General features: G+C 28.0%; 3 protein-coding genes across 7 annotated transcripts in view; 2 read left to right on the top strand and 1 right to left on the bottom strand.

Annotated features, from left to right (window-relative positions):
• The window catches only part of LOC127291435 (nucleolysin TIAR), a 907547-nt gene that overhangs the window by 817901 nt on the left and 70541 nt on the right, over positions 1-19105 (bottom strand). The gene's annotated exons all lie outside the window — the stretch shown is intronic.
• LOC127291431 (uncharacterized) lies at positions 4227-8354 on the top strand. The gene is made up of 2 exons (XM_051320561.1): positions 4227-4327; positions 4488-8354. Exon 2 carries the CDS (start codon positions 4632-4634, stop codon positions 7947-7949), a length of 3318 nt encoding a protein of 1105 aa, XP_051176518.1. The 5' UTR covers positions 4227-4327; positions 4488-4631; the 3' UTR covers positions 7950-8354.
• Positions 10059-18052, top strand: LOC127291434 (uncharacterized). Of its 2 annotated transcripts, none has more exons than XR_007844602.1 (2): positions 10059-10160; positions 17678-18052. XR_007844602.1 is itself a non-coding variant. In XM_051320565.1 (2 exons), the coding sequence occupies exon 2, from the start codon at positions 10511-10513 to the stop codon at positions 12452-12454; it is 1944 nt and encodes a 647-aa protein (XP_051176522.1). In that variant the 5' UTR covers positions 10062-10160; positions 10368-10510; the 3' UTR covers position 12455. The 2 variants fall into 2 exon arrangements, 1 of the variants encoding a protein (XP_051176522.1); XM_051320565.1 differs by lacking the exon at positions 17678-18052 and adding an exon at positions 10368-12455 and having other exon boundaries at positions 10062-10160.

Here is a 19105-nt window from a genome sequence, read left to right on the forward strand (position 1 = left end):
CATAAAATTGGTGTTCCTCTACTCGGATCGGGCTATCAATTTTTTTCTACACTTTTACGTGTTTTTTGTGCAAGAAAATGCAATAAAATAGTCTGCCTAAGAAAAATTGAATTTTTTTGAAAATTTTTTTTTTTACGAAAAGCGCTTTAATGTTGGTAATAGGTGTCTTCCTCTACACCTATCCAGACAATCATGTAACATGTTTCTATATAGAAGAAAATTTGTTTTTACCATTAGAAGTCAAAATTGAAAAATTTAAAATGGCAGATTGAAAATGGCCAATTGAAGTCCCAAAAAATGAATTAATGCAACCGAGTATGTTGCGTGCTTTAGAGTCTCTCTAAATATGATGCAGATGTCTGCAACGTTTTTATAAACGAAAACAAAAAAATAATTAGACAATATCTATTAAGGGTTAAAATTAATGTTATTCGGGGGTAACTGGTTTTTATAAAAGTATTAATTTCTTGAAAGTTTTTGCAAATCAAAATTAGAGATAAATTACCATGAAAAAATAATTCCATTTTAATTATTCGTTTTTGAAAACGTTGCGGACTTCAGCCTCATCTCTAAATTTAAATTAAAATTTAAAAATGCATTGTGAAAATTGTGAACTTGTATTGAAATATAATACAAATAAAAAAAACAATATATTATGGTATTCAAAAATATTTCAAAGCAGTGACTCATATTGAACTGCATGGAAAATGAGAAAAACAATCGGAACTGTAAAAAATTATTTTTAAAATCTATAAGCGTTATAGATAAAAAAAATGACAAAAAGAAAGCATTATAGTGACAGATACTACTTGGTGGGCATGATGTTTGCGTCGTGTTGTGAGATATAGGTGTACCGTGAATATGGTAAAAGAAGAAATAGGTGGGGGTATGGTGAAGTTGAATCCTAGTAGAGAGGACACGGGTATAGATACGAGGATGCCAGGCTTTTATGCCACCGGAGCCGTAAATACTTCAACACTGACGCGGGCAATATTAAAAGTACGAGGGATACACGTTTACATGTATATGTAGAGCCATCATCCCTGCATTTGAAGAACGACCGAGAACATAGTGAACACAGTTTCGCGTTTTCAAAATTTATGTTACTTATCTTTCTATATAGGAGAAAAGAATAAACATTCATATGAAAGACACGCGCGTGCGAAAATTCATTTGTTTCCCATCTCATTATATTTTACGTTTTATTAAAGTGCAACGATATTAAAAAAAAATTACTTAACAAAATTAGTCTACCATTCTTTTAACTAATTTAATCAAATTATTAATTATCGACCTAGGTAACATTTGCAAAAACAATAAATAAAATAAACAAAGACATTCGGACCAAATGTTATAAATATATTTCTCCAACGTTTCAAAACCTGTATGATTTCCTCTTCAGGGAGTCTATCAAATTACAATAATTAATTACAATTACAATAATAACTCTCTGATAAACGTTTTCATAGTAAAAATATTAATTTGGTTAAATCATACTTAAAACTGAATAATTATCCAGATAATTTTATAGACAAACACATAAAAAGAAGATTAATTGAAATTAATAATAAAAAAAAGAATAGTATAGATAATGATAAAGATATTGAAGAAGATAAAAATGTTATTTTCCCATATTATGGAACAATTTCAGAGAATATCAAAAGATTGTTACAACCATTTGATATAAAAACAGTTTTTAGTGATGATTCAAAATTTGATAAATTTATAAAACTTGGTAAAGATAGACTCGAAGCAGTTAACCAATGTAATTGTGTTTACATATTTGAATGTAATTGCGGGAAGACTTACGCGGGACAAACTAAAAGACCATTACATATTCGTAGACAAGAACACATGAAAAATTTTGACAGAAATGAAAAATACCATAATGTAATTAGCAACCACTTGACAGACTGCAGGAACGACACTTTTCCTCATTTTATAAAATGGGATGATTTTAAAATTTTACATACAGAAAAAAATCTTAGTAAACGATTATTTGCAGAAATGTTTTATATAAAAAAAGAAAGAAATAATAGTTTAAATAAAATTACAGATTTAGATAACTTTAATAAATCATATGAAATGATTTTGAATTTTATTTCAAATTGAAAATTCTTCTTGAAAATACTCATTATTGCTTGTTTTTGGTTGTTGTTTAGTTTATATAAGTATTAATTGTCTGCTTTGTATGTATTAATTATTGTAAGGAAATAATAGGGTTTGGAGTTCAGTTGATGTCGTGACTTGATGGTTTTAACTGACTAAAGTTTGACAGCTGAATTTAATGAATTTATTTAATAGTTTCAATGTTTTAATATTTTATTTTTTAATATTTAATTAATATTTTATTTAGTTATATTCATGCTATTGGTTCGTAATTAATTTATTATTTATTATTATTTTTATTTATTTATAATTTATGTTAATTATTTATTTTAAAAAATTTTTAATTTTACTTCTATATTATTTTTATATTATTTTTTTAATTTCCTTAAATATTATTATTAATCAATATATTTTTATTTATTATTATTTCCTTCTATATTTAGTCGATGACTCCAATCTCTATTGTTTTCCAACGTTTATTCTATTTTAATTGTACTTGATGAATTTGTGAATTATGATGGATGAAAAATGGACTGAAATGAATTGTGATAATGGAATCAATCATTCATTTTTAATTTTTATTATTTTATTTATTTTGGTAAGAATTTTATATTGTTAATTTTCTGAACCCCTTTTTGTTAGTATCAATTTTTAATTTATTATTGTAATTTGATAGACTCCCTAAAGAGGAAATCGTACGTTGGAGAAATATATTTATAACATTTGGTCCGAATGTCTTCGTTTATTTTATTTATCTTACTTAATACTACTCGGACGTAAAAGATTATTCATAAAAAAAAATGTTTAGTCTAATATAAAAATCAAATTTGAAGAATCTCTGAAAACCCAAGCCTGTTCTCGGGAACAGTTACCTGGAAGGTTCAGAGCACGTACGGAACGAGCCGGCATAAATATTAATTGCCCGAAATTACATGTAAATACGAGCGAAGGCTGTAAAGGGAGAGGGTGAGAAAGTGCGGCAAGGGGTATGAGGATTTGGCGACAGCACGTGCATCCCAAATGGACCATTATTCCATCAGCGACACAAACTGTTGGGTAACTCGGTCGAAGAGGCGAGGAAACACTAGGGTCTTCTTGTAATATCTATACATGCAGATCTTGTGTGTTCCCTACTCACAGTGCAAATAGTTAAATTTTTAAAGGTCCACAATTCCTAATCTCTCAGACACTTGTATAGATTTTATGTTTAGATATAAACATACACTGTTATTGAAACAACAAAAATCCTTTTTTTCTAATTTTAATTGTGTCAACTAAAGTTTGGTTGGGACAATTTAAAATTTGTTGAGGCAACAAAAACATTTTGATTGGTTAAATACCAACTAAATGTTTTATTGTCAAAACCAAACCCTTTTTTCAATGTCTTTTCACAGTTACAACAAATTTAACTATTCCATTCTACTCTTCAATTTAGACTGTCGTCGAACTAACGGTTTTGAACCATCACCGGCATACGAAATTCTATTCAAGCTTCTGTGGAAATTCACTGTTTCTTAATTACGTTAAAGCTACGCTCTCAATCATTATTATAGGATGGGGTTGTGTAATTTTATTTTGACTTCGACTTTTACTTTCACTCATTTTCACTTTCACTTTGATTTTAATTAAAACATTTCAGTTAAAAGTAAAAGTCGAAGTCGTAATGAAATTACATCATCACGTTAATTGGTAAATATATCTTATACAATTTTTTTTTCTTAGAAGAAAGTGTCAATATTTCTGTGGTAAATTAATATCTCCGGCATTTGAAAAATTTATGTTTTAATCGTTTCTTGGGTTGTTTAAAACATTAATTTTACAAAAAACTAAATATTTCGCATCTGTTTAAACGTATCATTTTTATATTTTTAGTAAATTCTTGTGATAATATTAACAATATGTCTTTATCTTAAAACAGATAATGGAAGCACACACATGTGTAACAAATACATGAAATAATTAATTATTTTTGAAATATACCAAAAAAAATAAAATTTTCTTATCAACTATAACTAAAGTTTTAATTTTCCAATTGTATAAATAACAGAATAAACAGTTTATTTCTATTTAAACAAAAATTTTATCTAAATCTTCACAACTCATGTATATATAGATATCATGCATGAAGTATACTAATAATCATCATTTTAAGATCACAGCTACAACTGTAGCAATACTCCAATTAGTGAAAGGTGCAGTGATACACAAACAATACAAGGTAAAAAACACATGTAGACTTTAATAAATAAATGAAGTTTATTGCCATATTAAATTATCAGACAACCATTTATTGTATCAGAGAAATGGTTAAATATATTACTAATTTAAATATAGAGAGAATGATACTAATTTTTCAATAACTGTATATTATTTTGCAGATAATATTCCAGTCTCCGTACACTGTGTCTTTTTTATCGAAATAAAAGAGATTGACATTGGTAACAACTGAGAAATAAAAATAGCTAACTATTGTTTCTATATTAGTAAATATAATCTTTAAACTTATAAAACAACATTAAAAAATGGATACATTTAAAAATGCGCTAGAAACAGTTCAACTTATACCAATTTTTAATTACATAAATATCCTAAGTGATTTTTTATTTATTGAAGAATATCTTTCCGAAATAGACCAAAGTAAACAAATTCCAATAGTTAATGCACTTTACAAATATTTGGAAGATCATGAGAATAGTAAAATCAAAATGGATCAATTAATTAGAAATTTATTAGAAGGAAGCGACCTTTACGGAGAAAAGGACAACGAAATCTTTGATATCACTTTTGTTAATGCAATGTTTGAATACATTATTAGTTCACTAGTATTTGAAAAATATGGTAATATTTATGGCTTTTTGGCAAATATTTTTCATGAAGTAGAAAATTTACAAATAGAAACAGTGTTGTATAAAATAATAATAAATCTTGACAGTGCTTCTTTTGAAAATGAATATGGCGATAGTTCGACGCTAAGTCTTTTGTCAGTGGAGAGAATATACAACGACATAATATTACCCCTATTTCCTCCACAAAAAAAAAATATTAATATATTGTCTTACGATTATATATATGCGCAAGCTGGTTCAATGTTTCTCCGAGCAGGAAGAATAAATACTACATACTATAATAATTTTGAAAGCAGTGTTAAAATTCAGCAAGAGGAACATTTTTTTGACAAATGCTTAACAACCGGATATGTAATTGACAAATTACTTCAAACTGAAGAATATCTAAATTTAAAAAATTTTCATTTGTTAAAAGTATTTGCTCTTCCAGCTCTTACTTATTATGTTTTTAATTCAAAATATTTATTTGACTATGAAAACATAGCAAATATAATATCAGATACAAATTTCTGGCAGATGGCTTATATTCAATTATTTCAATATACAACTAAAGCATTAAGTGACATGGAACATAAGTTAAAGAATGGTTATATATTGGAAATGCATATGGCACTTTCTAGTTTTCAAAGTAGTGCAGCAATGGCCAAAATTTTCATAGAGCAACATTGTACAAATTTGACTCCAAACGAAAGGGTTTTTATACTTTCAGATTATTTATTTCATCCTACAACCTTTCAATGTAAAGATGGCGAGCCTCTACCTAATCTAGAAGAATACACTAAGAGTCAAATTAATAATATCACCGAAATATATGAAAAACATGATTTTCAATTAGTTCAAGACGCCTTTCCACAATATCTAATACAGCAACTTGAACAAGAAAATGTTATTATAAAATTACTAGTTCCTGACAATACAGAAAAACATGGTAATTTTTCAGTATCAGAACTTTTACCATATGATATTTTGGAATTTTACTTCACGAAAAACATTACATTCAATTACTATTATTTAGAAAGAGAAGATTACAATGTAAAATTAATTAACGTAACAGATAATCCACATCTTTTTAACGGAAATAGGAGGTTAAACTTTTCAAAACTCTACAATATGTCAACACATAAAACTTTAAAAACAACTAACAAAAATTTTAAAGTATTTTTACAAAACTTAATAAAATATAAAAAATCACGATTGGAGACATATTTAAAAATTTTAGACAATTACGGAGAAAACAAAGAAACACTGAAAAGTGATTGGTGGAAAGAATTTGGTTTATCATTAGTGCCATATTATCCTTGTTTATCAAATAAGTCCAGGGACAATTGTTCAGCATTTAATATAAATTATTTAAATGACTATGAACTTACATTAGGTCCAGTTTTTAGAAAAGTATTTTTTGAAATTGCTACTAGTGAAATAATAGATGCAATTGTACCAAAAAGAAATGAATACCATAACTCAATAATAAATATAGTAAATGGAAATGAGTTGTTTGAGGATATTTCTTTTCACATAAAAGATCCCTCATTTCAGTTAACATATACAACTAAAAACGAGATAGAAGTAATTAAAAAAATAATAAATTCTTTAAAAGAGAAGACTGATTTCAGTTTTAATTCAGTCATAACTTGTCTTTCAAAGATATCTATTTTAAAATCCACATTTTTCAAACGCGTTGGTACTATTGGTTCAAATAGTACATATGTTTACGTAAATGTTCTAGATAATAAAAGTAATAATGGTTATGGTTATAAATTTATTTTTATTCCTCATACACAGTTAAAAATTGCACTGGTGAGAACTGGGTATGAATTAAGAGATGAAAGAATATTTTTACAACAGGGGTGGAAAAAAGGAGAAAATAAATATGTTGCTTTAAGTAACGAAACTTTGCAACCTGAACCTGATCATAATATGTATGAAATTAATAACAAACTTTGGAGGAAACCCACTAAACTTTTGTTTTCTAGAATACCAGTTTCAGAAGATGATTATGATCAGCAATGTTTTGATGTTAAGTATTTTAATAAGTGGAGACATGCTAATCGTTGTCGAAGGCAACAACATTTCGTTGAGAAATTTGACATCGAAGAAGAAGCGGTAAAATTAATTAACAACAATACAAATCTTTCTAAAAAACAAATAAGAAATATGATTGACAGATTCACAATTCCAGATAAAACAATTATGATACGATTTATAGATGATGGTCTAAAAAACAATTCTTTTAAAGAACCTATTTGGAGTAGAAATTACATAATAGATTATCCTGATCTCTTAAATGAACTAAGATACCACTCACATTTTGAAAGCCATCATATATCAGATTATGAGGGCAAATTTAGGATCAATTCTCTTTACTCTAAAGCAGAACGACGTCAGATTGAAGAAAATGCATCGATAGGACGTATAAGTCAAAGTTACAATGACCAAAGAGGAAGTTTTGCTGTCACATTTCATGATTACTATGCCATACGAAATTTCGCGACAACAGGATATACAAGAATAACAGGAGACACAAATGAAGCAAAGTTAATGAAAATTGCATTGTATAAATTGGCTATAAGGCAGTCTGACGATCCAGACGGAGAGTTTGACTTAAAATTATTTAGAGTCGAATCTAAACCAATAACAATTCTTAGAATAATATCTTCTAAAGAATACATTACTCTGAGAAAATTTACTCAAACTTCTACAAATTTTGCATCTGCTATAAGATTTACTGGTTATCCAACATTAGGATGTTTAAACGTTATTTATGAAATGGTATTTAATGGATCATATGTAAGGGCAAAAATTGAACAATTTTATAAAGAAAAACAGGAAAATATCATTCTTTTACCAGGAACCCAATTTAAAGTTGAGAACCATAGATTCGTGGATATTGGAGGATTAGGCCATGTTTTAAAACTGCAACTAACGTATATCCATGATGATAAGTATGTATGGTATAAAAATATTATGAAAGAAATTGCGAATACCAAAATTTAATCTGTTCGTAATATTATGTTCGTAACCCTGCATTTGTGTTAATTTTAAAAATGAAATATATATAAAATGATTTAATGTATGAAAATCTTTTAATGTGTACTAAACAACTTCTCCTTCTTTTTTGAAATTTTCATTTTAATTAATTAAATGCAATTTATTTTCTTCAATGTCATAAACTACTTTTAAAAACATAATCCAAAGATGTAAAAAATTACAAATGTAAATTTTGTTAAAAAATAATTGACGAAATTTTCTTAGCGCTACATATTGAGAAATTTAACCAAGCACATATAAATTTCTAGAAATATCTTTATTCTTGGAACAGAAGTTTCATATTGAACCACACGTGTCTATTCGTATGGCAAAAATAGTGAAAAACGACTAATAAAATAAATATGGAATTTATTGTAATCATTATTTATTTACAAATATTTCTTTATTTTCTAATTTTTAAAAAATTATTTATGTCTTTATACTTGAGTTTCAAATGCTATGTACTCCATCTTGCCCTTCTTTCCACTAATTTTTTTAATGTTAACAATTGACAAGTTTATAAGTTAAATAAATGCATGTGATTGTTAGATCAATTTTCATTTTTTCGTCAAATTTTCTTGTACAATTCTGAATAGATCGATCGGTAATTTGTAATATTGTAATAACTAAAAATAAATATTAGGTATAAGAAAATAACAATGATAAGAGAATAATAAAACGTTAAATCAATAATCGCGACATTATTGATTTTCCGATAACCAGCTGACAGACGTGCGCGCGCAGAAATTAAGCAATGCGAGACCGAGCGAAAGACCCAGGCAAAGAAACGGATGGTGGAGAAAGACCCAGTGCACAGACCGAAAAGCTGCGCGCCATCAACCCAGAATCGACCTAGCACCACGCAGACGGAGAGATTCCCCCCACCAGATGCTCGATCCTATCGTTCGTCCCCACCACTTCACGGACAGTCGAGCGGGTATAAAAGGAGGCGGATTTGTGAATTAAGTACAGAACTGAGTGTTACTCAGAGCAGTAAGGTTTTACATTTCTGCAGTAGCCTAGAGTCTTACTCTTTGCTGGTAGAGTTTTACTCTAATAACCGATGTATGTCGAGTTTTACTCGAACGCATTTAGATTCTTACGTAGATAGGAGGAGGAACATCGCCCAAGAAGAAGATTTTTCAAAGGTTCTAATACCCAGGTTGACGCCGATTAAGCAGATTTTGCGGCTCGATTCCTATCGAAGCCTATTACACCCTACGGCTCGACGCACCAGATGGATGCCGGTTAAATCAAATATCATTTTGACGTCGTGATTAACACAATTAATAAATCCTCCCGCGAATTCGAGCAAACCGCGAATTATCATATTTTATTCATCGTTACTCGTTTAATAGCATCCGTGTTCCGTTACAGTAGTTTTATCGTTACGTACAATACGTCGCTAATGTTTCGCGAATCTTGCGAACTGATCGCAATTATCATTGCTACCGCAGTCTTTATCACTACATTCATGTTATTTTATATTTTTATCGTAATGGAACCAATAGCGCGGTTCACGATATATTAAACTAACGTACGAAACTTGATGTCAGTCCGTAAACGTCTAGTCAATTTTTGCATTGCTTGTAAATAATATTGTAAATAAAAAATTTGTTTTCGATTTGTAATTAACCCGTTGTTTTATTTTTATTTAAGTCAAAAAACCCTGGCACGGCGAGCTAATCAGATTCAATAATTGCAAACGTTACAAATTTTATGGAGATGTCTGTATGAATTTTAAATTTTAAGAAAGACTATATCAAATGGAATCTTTTTCTTAACGTTAATTCAAAGTTTAGAAGTAAAACAATTTATTTTTTGAGATGAGTACGCTTGATGAAGTTTAACTCATATTTAAAAATTAAATTACAATTTATGTTGCGATTAACAATATAGTTTCACATAACATCTACGTACTGATAATAAAATAATTCTTATTTTTTTAACTGTATCAATAAAACGATTCACATTTCAAAAGAAAATATTCATAAGTAAACAAAAATTAAAAATAAATTATATCAACTTACGGATATAATTATGAAACAAACTAGTGTAGTAGTTCTCTCTAGTGTAGATCAGAGAGGTAACTCTCATAGCAAATAATATTTCATATAAAGAGTTAACAAAACAAAAAAATAATTATTGACAGCTATAAGGTTTCATAAATAATACAAGGTATAAAACATGTTTTAGATTTTATTTTTGTGCACTTTTTATATCCGCAACCATTTAATATTCCTATTTACTGTTATGTTAAACTTTTAATTATAATACTTATAAAAATTAAAGAGTATTGTTTAGTACATTGGTTAAACATTTTATTAATTTAAATTCAGAAAGAAAGATACTAATTTTTCAACAACTAAATATATTATTTTACAGATAATAAGTTAATTTTGGTACACAGTAATTTTGTTATACAAATTAAAAAATCAACATCAGAATCAGCTAAAAACAGAAATAGCTAACTATTGTTTATATATTAGTAAATACAAACTTTAAACTTATAAAATCCACCTTCAAGAATGGATACATTTAAAAATGCTCTAGAAACAGTTCAGCTAATACCAATTTTTAATTATATAAATATCCTAAGTGATTTTTTATTTATTGAAGAATATCTTTCCGAAATAGACCAAAGTAAACAAATTCCAATAGTCAATGCACTTTACAAATATTTGGAAGATCATGAGAATAGTAAAATCAAAATGGATCAATTAATTAGAAATTTGTTAAAAGGAAGCGACCTTTATGGAGAAAAAGACAACGAAAACTTTGATATCACATTTGTTAATGCGATGTTCGACTACATTATTAGTTCCCTAGTATTTGAAAAATATGGTAATATTTATGCCTTCTTGGCTGATATTTTTTTGAAAGCAGAAAATTTACAAATAGAAACTGTATTGAATGCGATCAAAGTAAATTTTTACAATGCGTCTTTTGAAAACGAATATGGTGAAACCTCGACGTTAAGTCCTTTATCAGTAGACAGAATATTCAAAGACATAATATTATCTCTATTTCCTCGACCAAAAGCCAATATTAGTTTATTGTCTCTTGATTATGTTTATGCACAAGCTGGTTCAATGTTTCTCCGAGCTGGAAGAATAAATTCTATATATTACAATGATTTTGAAAGCCATGTTGAAATTTTGACTGAAGAAAATTTATTTGACCAATACTTAATAACCGGTCATGTAATCGAAACATTAATAGAAACCGACAAGAAGAATTTTAATCTCATAAAAGCGTTTGCTCTACCAGCTCTTTCGTATTATATTTTTAAATCAAAATATTTATTTGCCTATGAAAGCATGGCAAATTTAATATCCGATTTAAATTTTTGGAAGACTGCTTATAATCAATTATTTCAATATACAACTAATGCATTTAATGACATGAAAGATAAGTTAAAGAGTGGTTACATACTTAATATGCATATGGCACTTTCTAGTTTTCAAAGTAGTGCCGCATTGGCCAAAACTTTCATAGACCAACATTGTACACATTTAACTTTAAATGAAAAAGAATCTATACTTCCCGTTTACTTATTTCATCCTACAACCTTCCAATGCAAAGATGGCAATCCTCTACCTAATATAAAAGAATACACTAAAAATCAAATTAATAACATCACCGAATTATATGAAACGTATGATTTTCAATTAGTTCAAGACGCCTTTCCACCATCTCTAATAGAGCAAATTAACAATATTAAAGTCGTTATAAATTTACTAATTCCTAGCAATACAGTAGAACAAGGTGATTTTTCAGAATTAATACATTTACCATATGATATATTGGAATTTTATTTTCCAAATAATAAAAGTTTTAATTACTATCTTTTAAGAAGAGAAGATTACAGCGTGACATTAACCAATGAAGCTGATAATCCTGAACGTTTGCCACGAGAAAGTAGATTCCATTTTCAGAAATTATACAGTGTTGTTACATATACAACTATGAAAACAGCTCAGGAAAATCTTAGAGAATTTTTTCAAAATTTAATAAAATATAAAAAATCACGATTAGAATCATACTTAAATTTTTTGGACAATTACCGAGGAATCGATAAACCATTGAAAAGTGATTGGTGGAAAGAATTTGGTTTATCTTTAGTACCATATTATCCTTGTTTGTCAGACACATCCAAGAAAAGTTGTTCACAATTTTATATAAATTATGTAGATGATGATGAACATTCATTAGGTCCACTTTTCAGAGCAGTATTTTTTCAAATTGCAACTAGTAAAGTAATAGATGAAATTGTACCAAAAAGATATAAATACAACATTTCAATATTAAACGCATTAAGGAAGTTCTCTCCCTCCAACGTCAGTCAAATCAATGCCCATTTAAGTTTTCATTTGTATCACGTAGTACAAGCTCAACGCTTGGCAACGTTGGATTATACTTCCCCCGTTCCGTTTCGTGTCGTCTGCTATTGTTTGATTTATTTTCGTTAAATAATAATAACAATAATTTATTATTTTAAAAATCTTAATTTTTTATAAGCAAATTCAAATTATTATTCATTATTATGAATCTTTGAAGAATATACTATTATATGTATATACTACTTATATTACTTTCAAATTTCGCGCTTTTTCTATACCTAACCTACAAGACGCAACGTTGCCAAGCGTTGTGCTAAGTAATTTCTGATTGTCAAAATACAATGTTTTTTTAGACAAAATAATTAATTGAGTGTCTCCTAAGCCAGGTCTGATCAATTTTATTAAAAGTAAGTGAACATTGGCTATTAAACTTTATATATATAAAGTTCCAGTAATATCTTTTCGTCAGATTTTTCACAATTTGAGATTTCAGACCAAAAAATTCAATTTCCCATAAGAACCCGTGTTAAATGTGAAAAGAGAAAATTATTTATATCTTTTGTCAAAATCCACCTAGACCTCTAAAAATTTAACTACATCTTCTTTAAACCATTATCTATCAGTTTATCAAGTTTGATAATTAACTCTTCGTCATTTCTGTTTGCGAGAGAACTTCCTTAACCTTCGCTTGACAAGATGCCCACCCAGGGTGGGCCAGACAAATTGAAATTGCCATATCTTCTAGAGTTTTGCCTTAATTGAATCGCGATTTTAAGTCACTGAACAAAATCTTAAGAACTTTCAAAAAATGTAAAAACAAATTTTAAAAAAAAAATTTCTTCTTGATTATTTATAACTTTTATCAATGTATGTACGGAGATAACCGGGATGATTCAGATATTTTTTTAATTCTATTTTACAAAAAGACTTGAAATCATGCAGACTTTTCACTGTGAGTGTTTTATGATGTCAAATAATAGATATAAAAAATATTATATTGCATTTTTCATTTGTTTAAACAATTTATTGTTATTATTTATTAACTTTCTTTGTTCTGCACCTAGAAAGATGCAGTTTTTTTCTAATTTTGCAATTTTATCAAGCGGAATATAATAAAAGATAGATTTGACGTAAAATTATTAATTCAACAATTGTTTAAACAATTATTGTTATTATTTACTAACTTTTTTTGTACAGCACCTGGAAAGTTGCCGTTTTTTTCTAATTTTGCAACTCATCAAGCCGAATATAATAAAAGATAGATTTGATGTAAAATTGTAAATTCAACAATTGTTTAAACAATTGTTAAATTAGTAAATTTATGTCAAATCTGTCTGGCTATATTATATTCGGTTTGATAAATTGCAAAATTAGGAAAAAACTGCATCTTTCTAGGTACACTACAAGAAAGTTAATAAATGACAACAATAAATTGTTTAAACAATCGTTTGAATACTAAATTCATATAAAATCTTCATGTTTATTATGTTGAGCTTGTTAAGTTGCAAAATTAGAAAAAAATTGCAACTTTCTTGGAACATTATAAAGAAAGTTAATAAATAGCAACAATTATTTGTTTAAACAATTGGTTAAATAGTAAATTCATATAAAATCTTTGTGTTATTATGTTGTGCTTGTTAAGTTGCAAAATTAGAAAAAATTGCAATTTTCTAGGAATATTATGAAGAATGTTAATAAATAGCAACAATTATTTGTTTAAACAATTTATAATAATAGTTGTTGCAAATTAAATTATATATTTTATTTTATTTATAACCTTTGAATTAATAACTACGAAGAAAAGGTAACAAATTTATAAAATTCTTCTACTGTCGTATGTATATTTGAAAAAGTTATAAATTATTAATAATAAATTGTTTAAACAAATAAAAAATCAACAAAACATTAATAAAATATATTATTTGGTAACATATAACAATTTTGGAAAAAAACTGAATGATTCTAAGTTTTTATTGCAATATACAAAGAAGAAAACATTTGGCCCACCCTGGGTGGGATCTTGTCAACCGTGTATATAAAAAGTATCCAGTCCGGCGAAGGTTAAACATGAATAAAATATTCGAAGATATCTGCTTACACATAAAAGATCCAGCATTTCAATTAACTTTTACAACTAAAGATGAGATAAGAGTAATTGAAAACATAACAAATTCTTTGAAAGAAAAAACTGATTTCAGTTTTAATTCAGTCATAAGTTGTCTTTCTAAGATATCAATTTTAAAATCCACATTTTTCAAACGCGTTGGTACTATTGGTGTAAAAAGTAAAGAAGATGTTTACGTTAATATTGTAGATAATCGAGGTAATACTGGTTATGGTTATAAATTTATTTTTATTTCTGATATACAGTTAAAAATTGCACAGGTCAGAACTGGTTATGAATTAAAAGATGAAAGAATACTTACACAAGGGGAAATGGAAAAAGAAAAGAAAATGTACATTGCTTTAAATAAGAAAACTTTCCAACCTGAACCTGATCATAATATGTATGAAATTAATAACAAACTTATAAGGAGACCAACTAGACTTTTATATTCTGGAATAGTAATTCAAGAAGATGACTATGATCATCAATGTTTTGATATGCAGTATTTCAATAAGTGGAGACATGCTAATCGTTGCAGAAGGCGTCAGCGTTTAAATGAAAAATTTTGCTACGAAGAAGAATCCATAAAATTCATTTTGAAAAATACAAATGTTTCTGAAAATCAAATAAGAAATATGCTTCGAAAATACACATTTCCAGATAACGCAACTCTCACTCGATTTATTAATTTTTGGTTAAAAAACGATTCCTTTATAGAACCTATTTGGAGTAGTAACTTTATAATAGATAATCCTGATCGATTAAGTAAATTAAGATACGACACCCGATTTGAAGTCCACAATGTATCAAATTATGATGGTAATTTTAGAATTAATTCTCTTTACTCAAAAGCAGAAAGGCGTAAGATTGAAGAAGAAACATCGATAGAAAGTATAATTCAAAATTACAATGAAGAGAAAGCAAGTTTTGCTGTCACATTTCATGATTACTATGCCATACGAAATTTCGCGACAACAGGATATACAAGAATAACAGGAGACGCCCAAGAAGCAAAGTTAATGAAAATTGCATTGTATAAATTGGCTATAAGGCAGTCTGACGATCCAGACGGAGAGTTTGACTTAAAATTATTTAGAGTCGAATCTAAACCAATTACAATTCTTAGAATAATATCTTCTAAAGAATACATTACTCTGAGAAAATTTACTCAAACTTCTACAAGTTTTGCATCTGCTATGAGATTTACTGGTTATCCAACATTAGGATGTTTAAACGTTATTTATGAAATGGTATTTAATGGATCATATGTAAGGGCAAAAATTGAACAATTTTATAAAGAAAAACAGGAAAATGTCATTCTATTACCAGGAACCCAATTTAAAGTTGAAAACTATAGATTCGTGGATATTGGAGAATTAGGCCATGTTTTAAAACTGAAGCTAAAGTATAACCATACTGATAATGATAAGTACATGTGGTATAGAAATATCATGAATGAAATGGCTCTCATCAAATTCTAAACATTTTGTTGAATTTTTAAAAGTTCTTTATTTATTGTCAAAAATAGACTAATTTATAGGAAAACAAACAAGGCCGTAAGGTAGTTTTTTCTTAAGAAAGGTATTATAAACGGCGTAACAGCCCTGTCGATCGTTAGTCAGTTTTTCTAAAGAGAGCCACACCAAAGATAGAGAAAACTTTAGAGTACCACATTAAACGTGCATTTAAATTTCTGAACGATTCCCAAGGCAAAATTTAAGGCCTACTTTACAAGGAGTAAAGTAGGGTTAAACAGACCCTTTTTAGCTTCCTCAACTATTCGCAAATTAACCTTTCTTTCACGTTTGGATTCAAAGTAGGGTATAAAAATTGATTAAAATATTGAAAATTTTGAAATTGCTCTAATTCTATTAATTTTTTGAAAACGCTTCAAAATATGTTAATTTCAGTTTTTAAAGGGTAATTAAAGAAAAATTGCATGAAAAAAATTCATTTTGCTTTAATCAAAATAATTAAAAGAGTATTTTTTTGTATTTTTTGTACTTTTTTAATCGAACTAGACTCTCTTTAGCTTCTTCAACTAGTCGCAAATTTCCCTTTCTTCCACGTTTGGATTCAAAGAAGGGTCTAAGGGAGTCTACAAGATCCAAAAGAGGGCCTATTTAGGTTCTAAGGGAAGCTAAAGAGGATTCAAATTTCGCCTCGGGTTCATTTAAATAAATGAATTTTCGGTGATTTTATGAGTCAAAAGCATGCAAGATTCGCAAATTTAGATTTAGGTAAAAGTAAATTGTCATTATTTCTACAGTGTCATGTGGTTAAAAATTCTATCAAGCACGTGTGTTTTACTTTACAAGATATTGAAATATATATAAAATGTATACTTAGTTAGTTTACTTATGGTATAAATTAATGATAATATTTCCAATATGTTTACCTTGAAACAGATAAAATAAACACACGTGTGTTTTTTTACAATGAAGGAATAGTTTGTATAAGAAATAAAAATGTTTAATACAAAACTATTGGGTATTTCTTAATTTTGTGATATAATATTTGAGAATTTAAATACAAAATTTTAAATATATAACTCTTAGGAATAAAATAATAATAATTAATAATAATAAAACAATGAAGAAGTACTTCTTTATCAATTTCATGACTTTTCCAAATTTTCTAGATCATATTTAAAAAAATTCCAGACCCAAATAATAAATCTGTTTTGATAAATTAATTTCTTGCAAGAAAGCGTAAAATAAAATCATTCAAATTAAAAATAATTATCTTTTTCCATGTTTTGATGTAAACAAAATCGAATTTCTGTTTAACCAGATTTTATAAAGTAAAATTCATAATGAATGGAATTTTCTTACCGAAGAATTTTTGTTTTATTGATTTTTCATTCACTGATTTGAATAAGTGGTATACCTACTTATCAATGTTACAAATTAAAAGAATAGTCAATTTTTTGTTTTTCAATTTAAGTTTAAATTAAATTTAATGCGATTAAAAATACCTTTATATTTGAGGTTACATGTATTCTGATTATGTTTATATTATTATGAAATAAAAATATATTTAGAAAATTTTTAAACCTCCTAATCTGCGTAATTTTATTTTTCAAAAGAATATTTATTTAATTATTTCCAATGTAGTTCTATATAGCAGAATAGGATAATATATATTTTAATTGAAATAAAAACATAATAATTAATTATTTGAATTTGAGTATATTTTTGTTTGAAACTAATTTAGATTTATCTTAGTTTCACATTCTGTGACAGGATCCGATTATCAGACTTACACAACAAGTCTGTAAGGGCACGCTTAATACAAGTCGAAACTTCCATGTCTCTATAGGATTAAGTTCCTTCAGAAGCTTCAGCGAGAGGAAGGAATGAAGCCTTCTAGATCACCAATGAATCAAACCCATGTGAGCCAAGTTTCTCTCTTAGTAATGGTTTCTTGGGACGCAATGCCATTCTTTCCTTCTAACACGTCTGTTTGACATAAACTTCTACTCTCACCGCAATTGAAATCATTTATAGCCAAAAACTATATCACTGAATAGGATTCAATCCATTAATTCACAATTAAATCACAAAATTATTAAATGACGATAAAACATTGTTGACTATATTTAGAAACTCAATAAATCAAAATTCATAATTTCACAATCACAAAATAATTCATTCTCCCTCAAGATTATCACATCACCTGCTAAAATCTTCAGTGTGTCTAGAGCACACGGGGGAGGGGTGGAAGAAAAAACAATCAGTGGAGCAAAAGTGGAAGATGATTATTCGGGAAATTATTCGTGGTAATTAAAATGCAGATAAGACGCACAAATCATTGGGATTTTTCGGTTTGAAACGAGGGCGGGATTGTTAGCAAATGTCCTCTCTCTCTTTTCCTCTTTATACTGGCTTCAACGTTGGAAAATCCGGTCTCGATGCGGAGTTAAGTTGAGCCCACCCAAGGGATGGAATATATATATATATATATGTGTCTGCGTATTTCTTAGTGTTCGCAAGACCGAAGGAAAGGAACGAAACGAATGAAATATACTCTGAATAAGGAATGAGAAGAATATTTAAGCATCGAATTGCGTTCCAACGTTAAAAATACAAGATCTTCCTTGTTCCTCGTTTCTTGAATGCAATGTTACGATTACGGAATACTTTAAATTTCTTTTGCGCTCAGAATATCGTCTCTTGAAATAACTCCCTGTCTCAAGACTCCATGGACATTTCTTGCGCGCAATCTTTCAGCATAGACCTCGAATGTCATGTATTTTTAAATACACTTTTATATAAAATATTCTCAGTGTGCTCCCACTCTCTTTCTTCTTTTTTCAGTTTTAAATTCTTGTTTTGCATATTACTTAAGTATATACCTCTATATATTTACTGAATTGAAAATGACAGATTTCACATTTCAAGATCAAATATCATCCGCTTTTCTATTTCTCATGAATTATCGTCACAACCAAGTTTTGATCTCTTAATTCTGTATTTGTTAAAATTCACTACCTACAGTTGTTCTACTTATTAACTATATTTGTTTTATTATACTACTAGCAAAATATGGCGCGCACTATTTTGCGCGTGATTTTTTCTATTGCCCTTATCTTTGGGTGGAAATAAGTAAAATGTATATGAGGCATTTCATATGAAATTACCGACATAGAAATCTATCTTATCGACTGATGG

Source organism: Leptopilina boulardi, unplaced genomic scaffold (assembly GCF_019393585.1).
Source record: "Leptopilina boulardi isolate dan_hultmark-lab unplaced genomic scaffold, ZJU_Lbou_2.1 LbouV2_137, whole genome shotgun sequence".
Lineage (NCBI taxonomy): Eukaryota > Metazoa > Arthropoda > Insecta > Hymenoptera > Figitidae > Leptopilina > Leptopilina boulardi.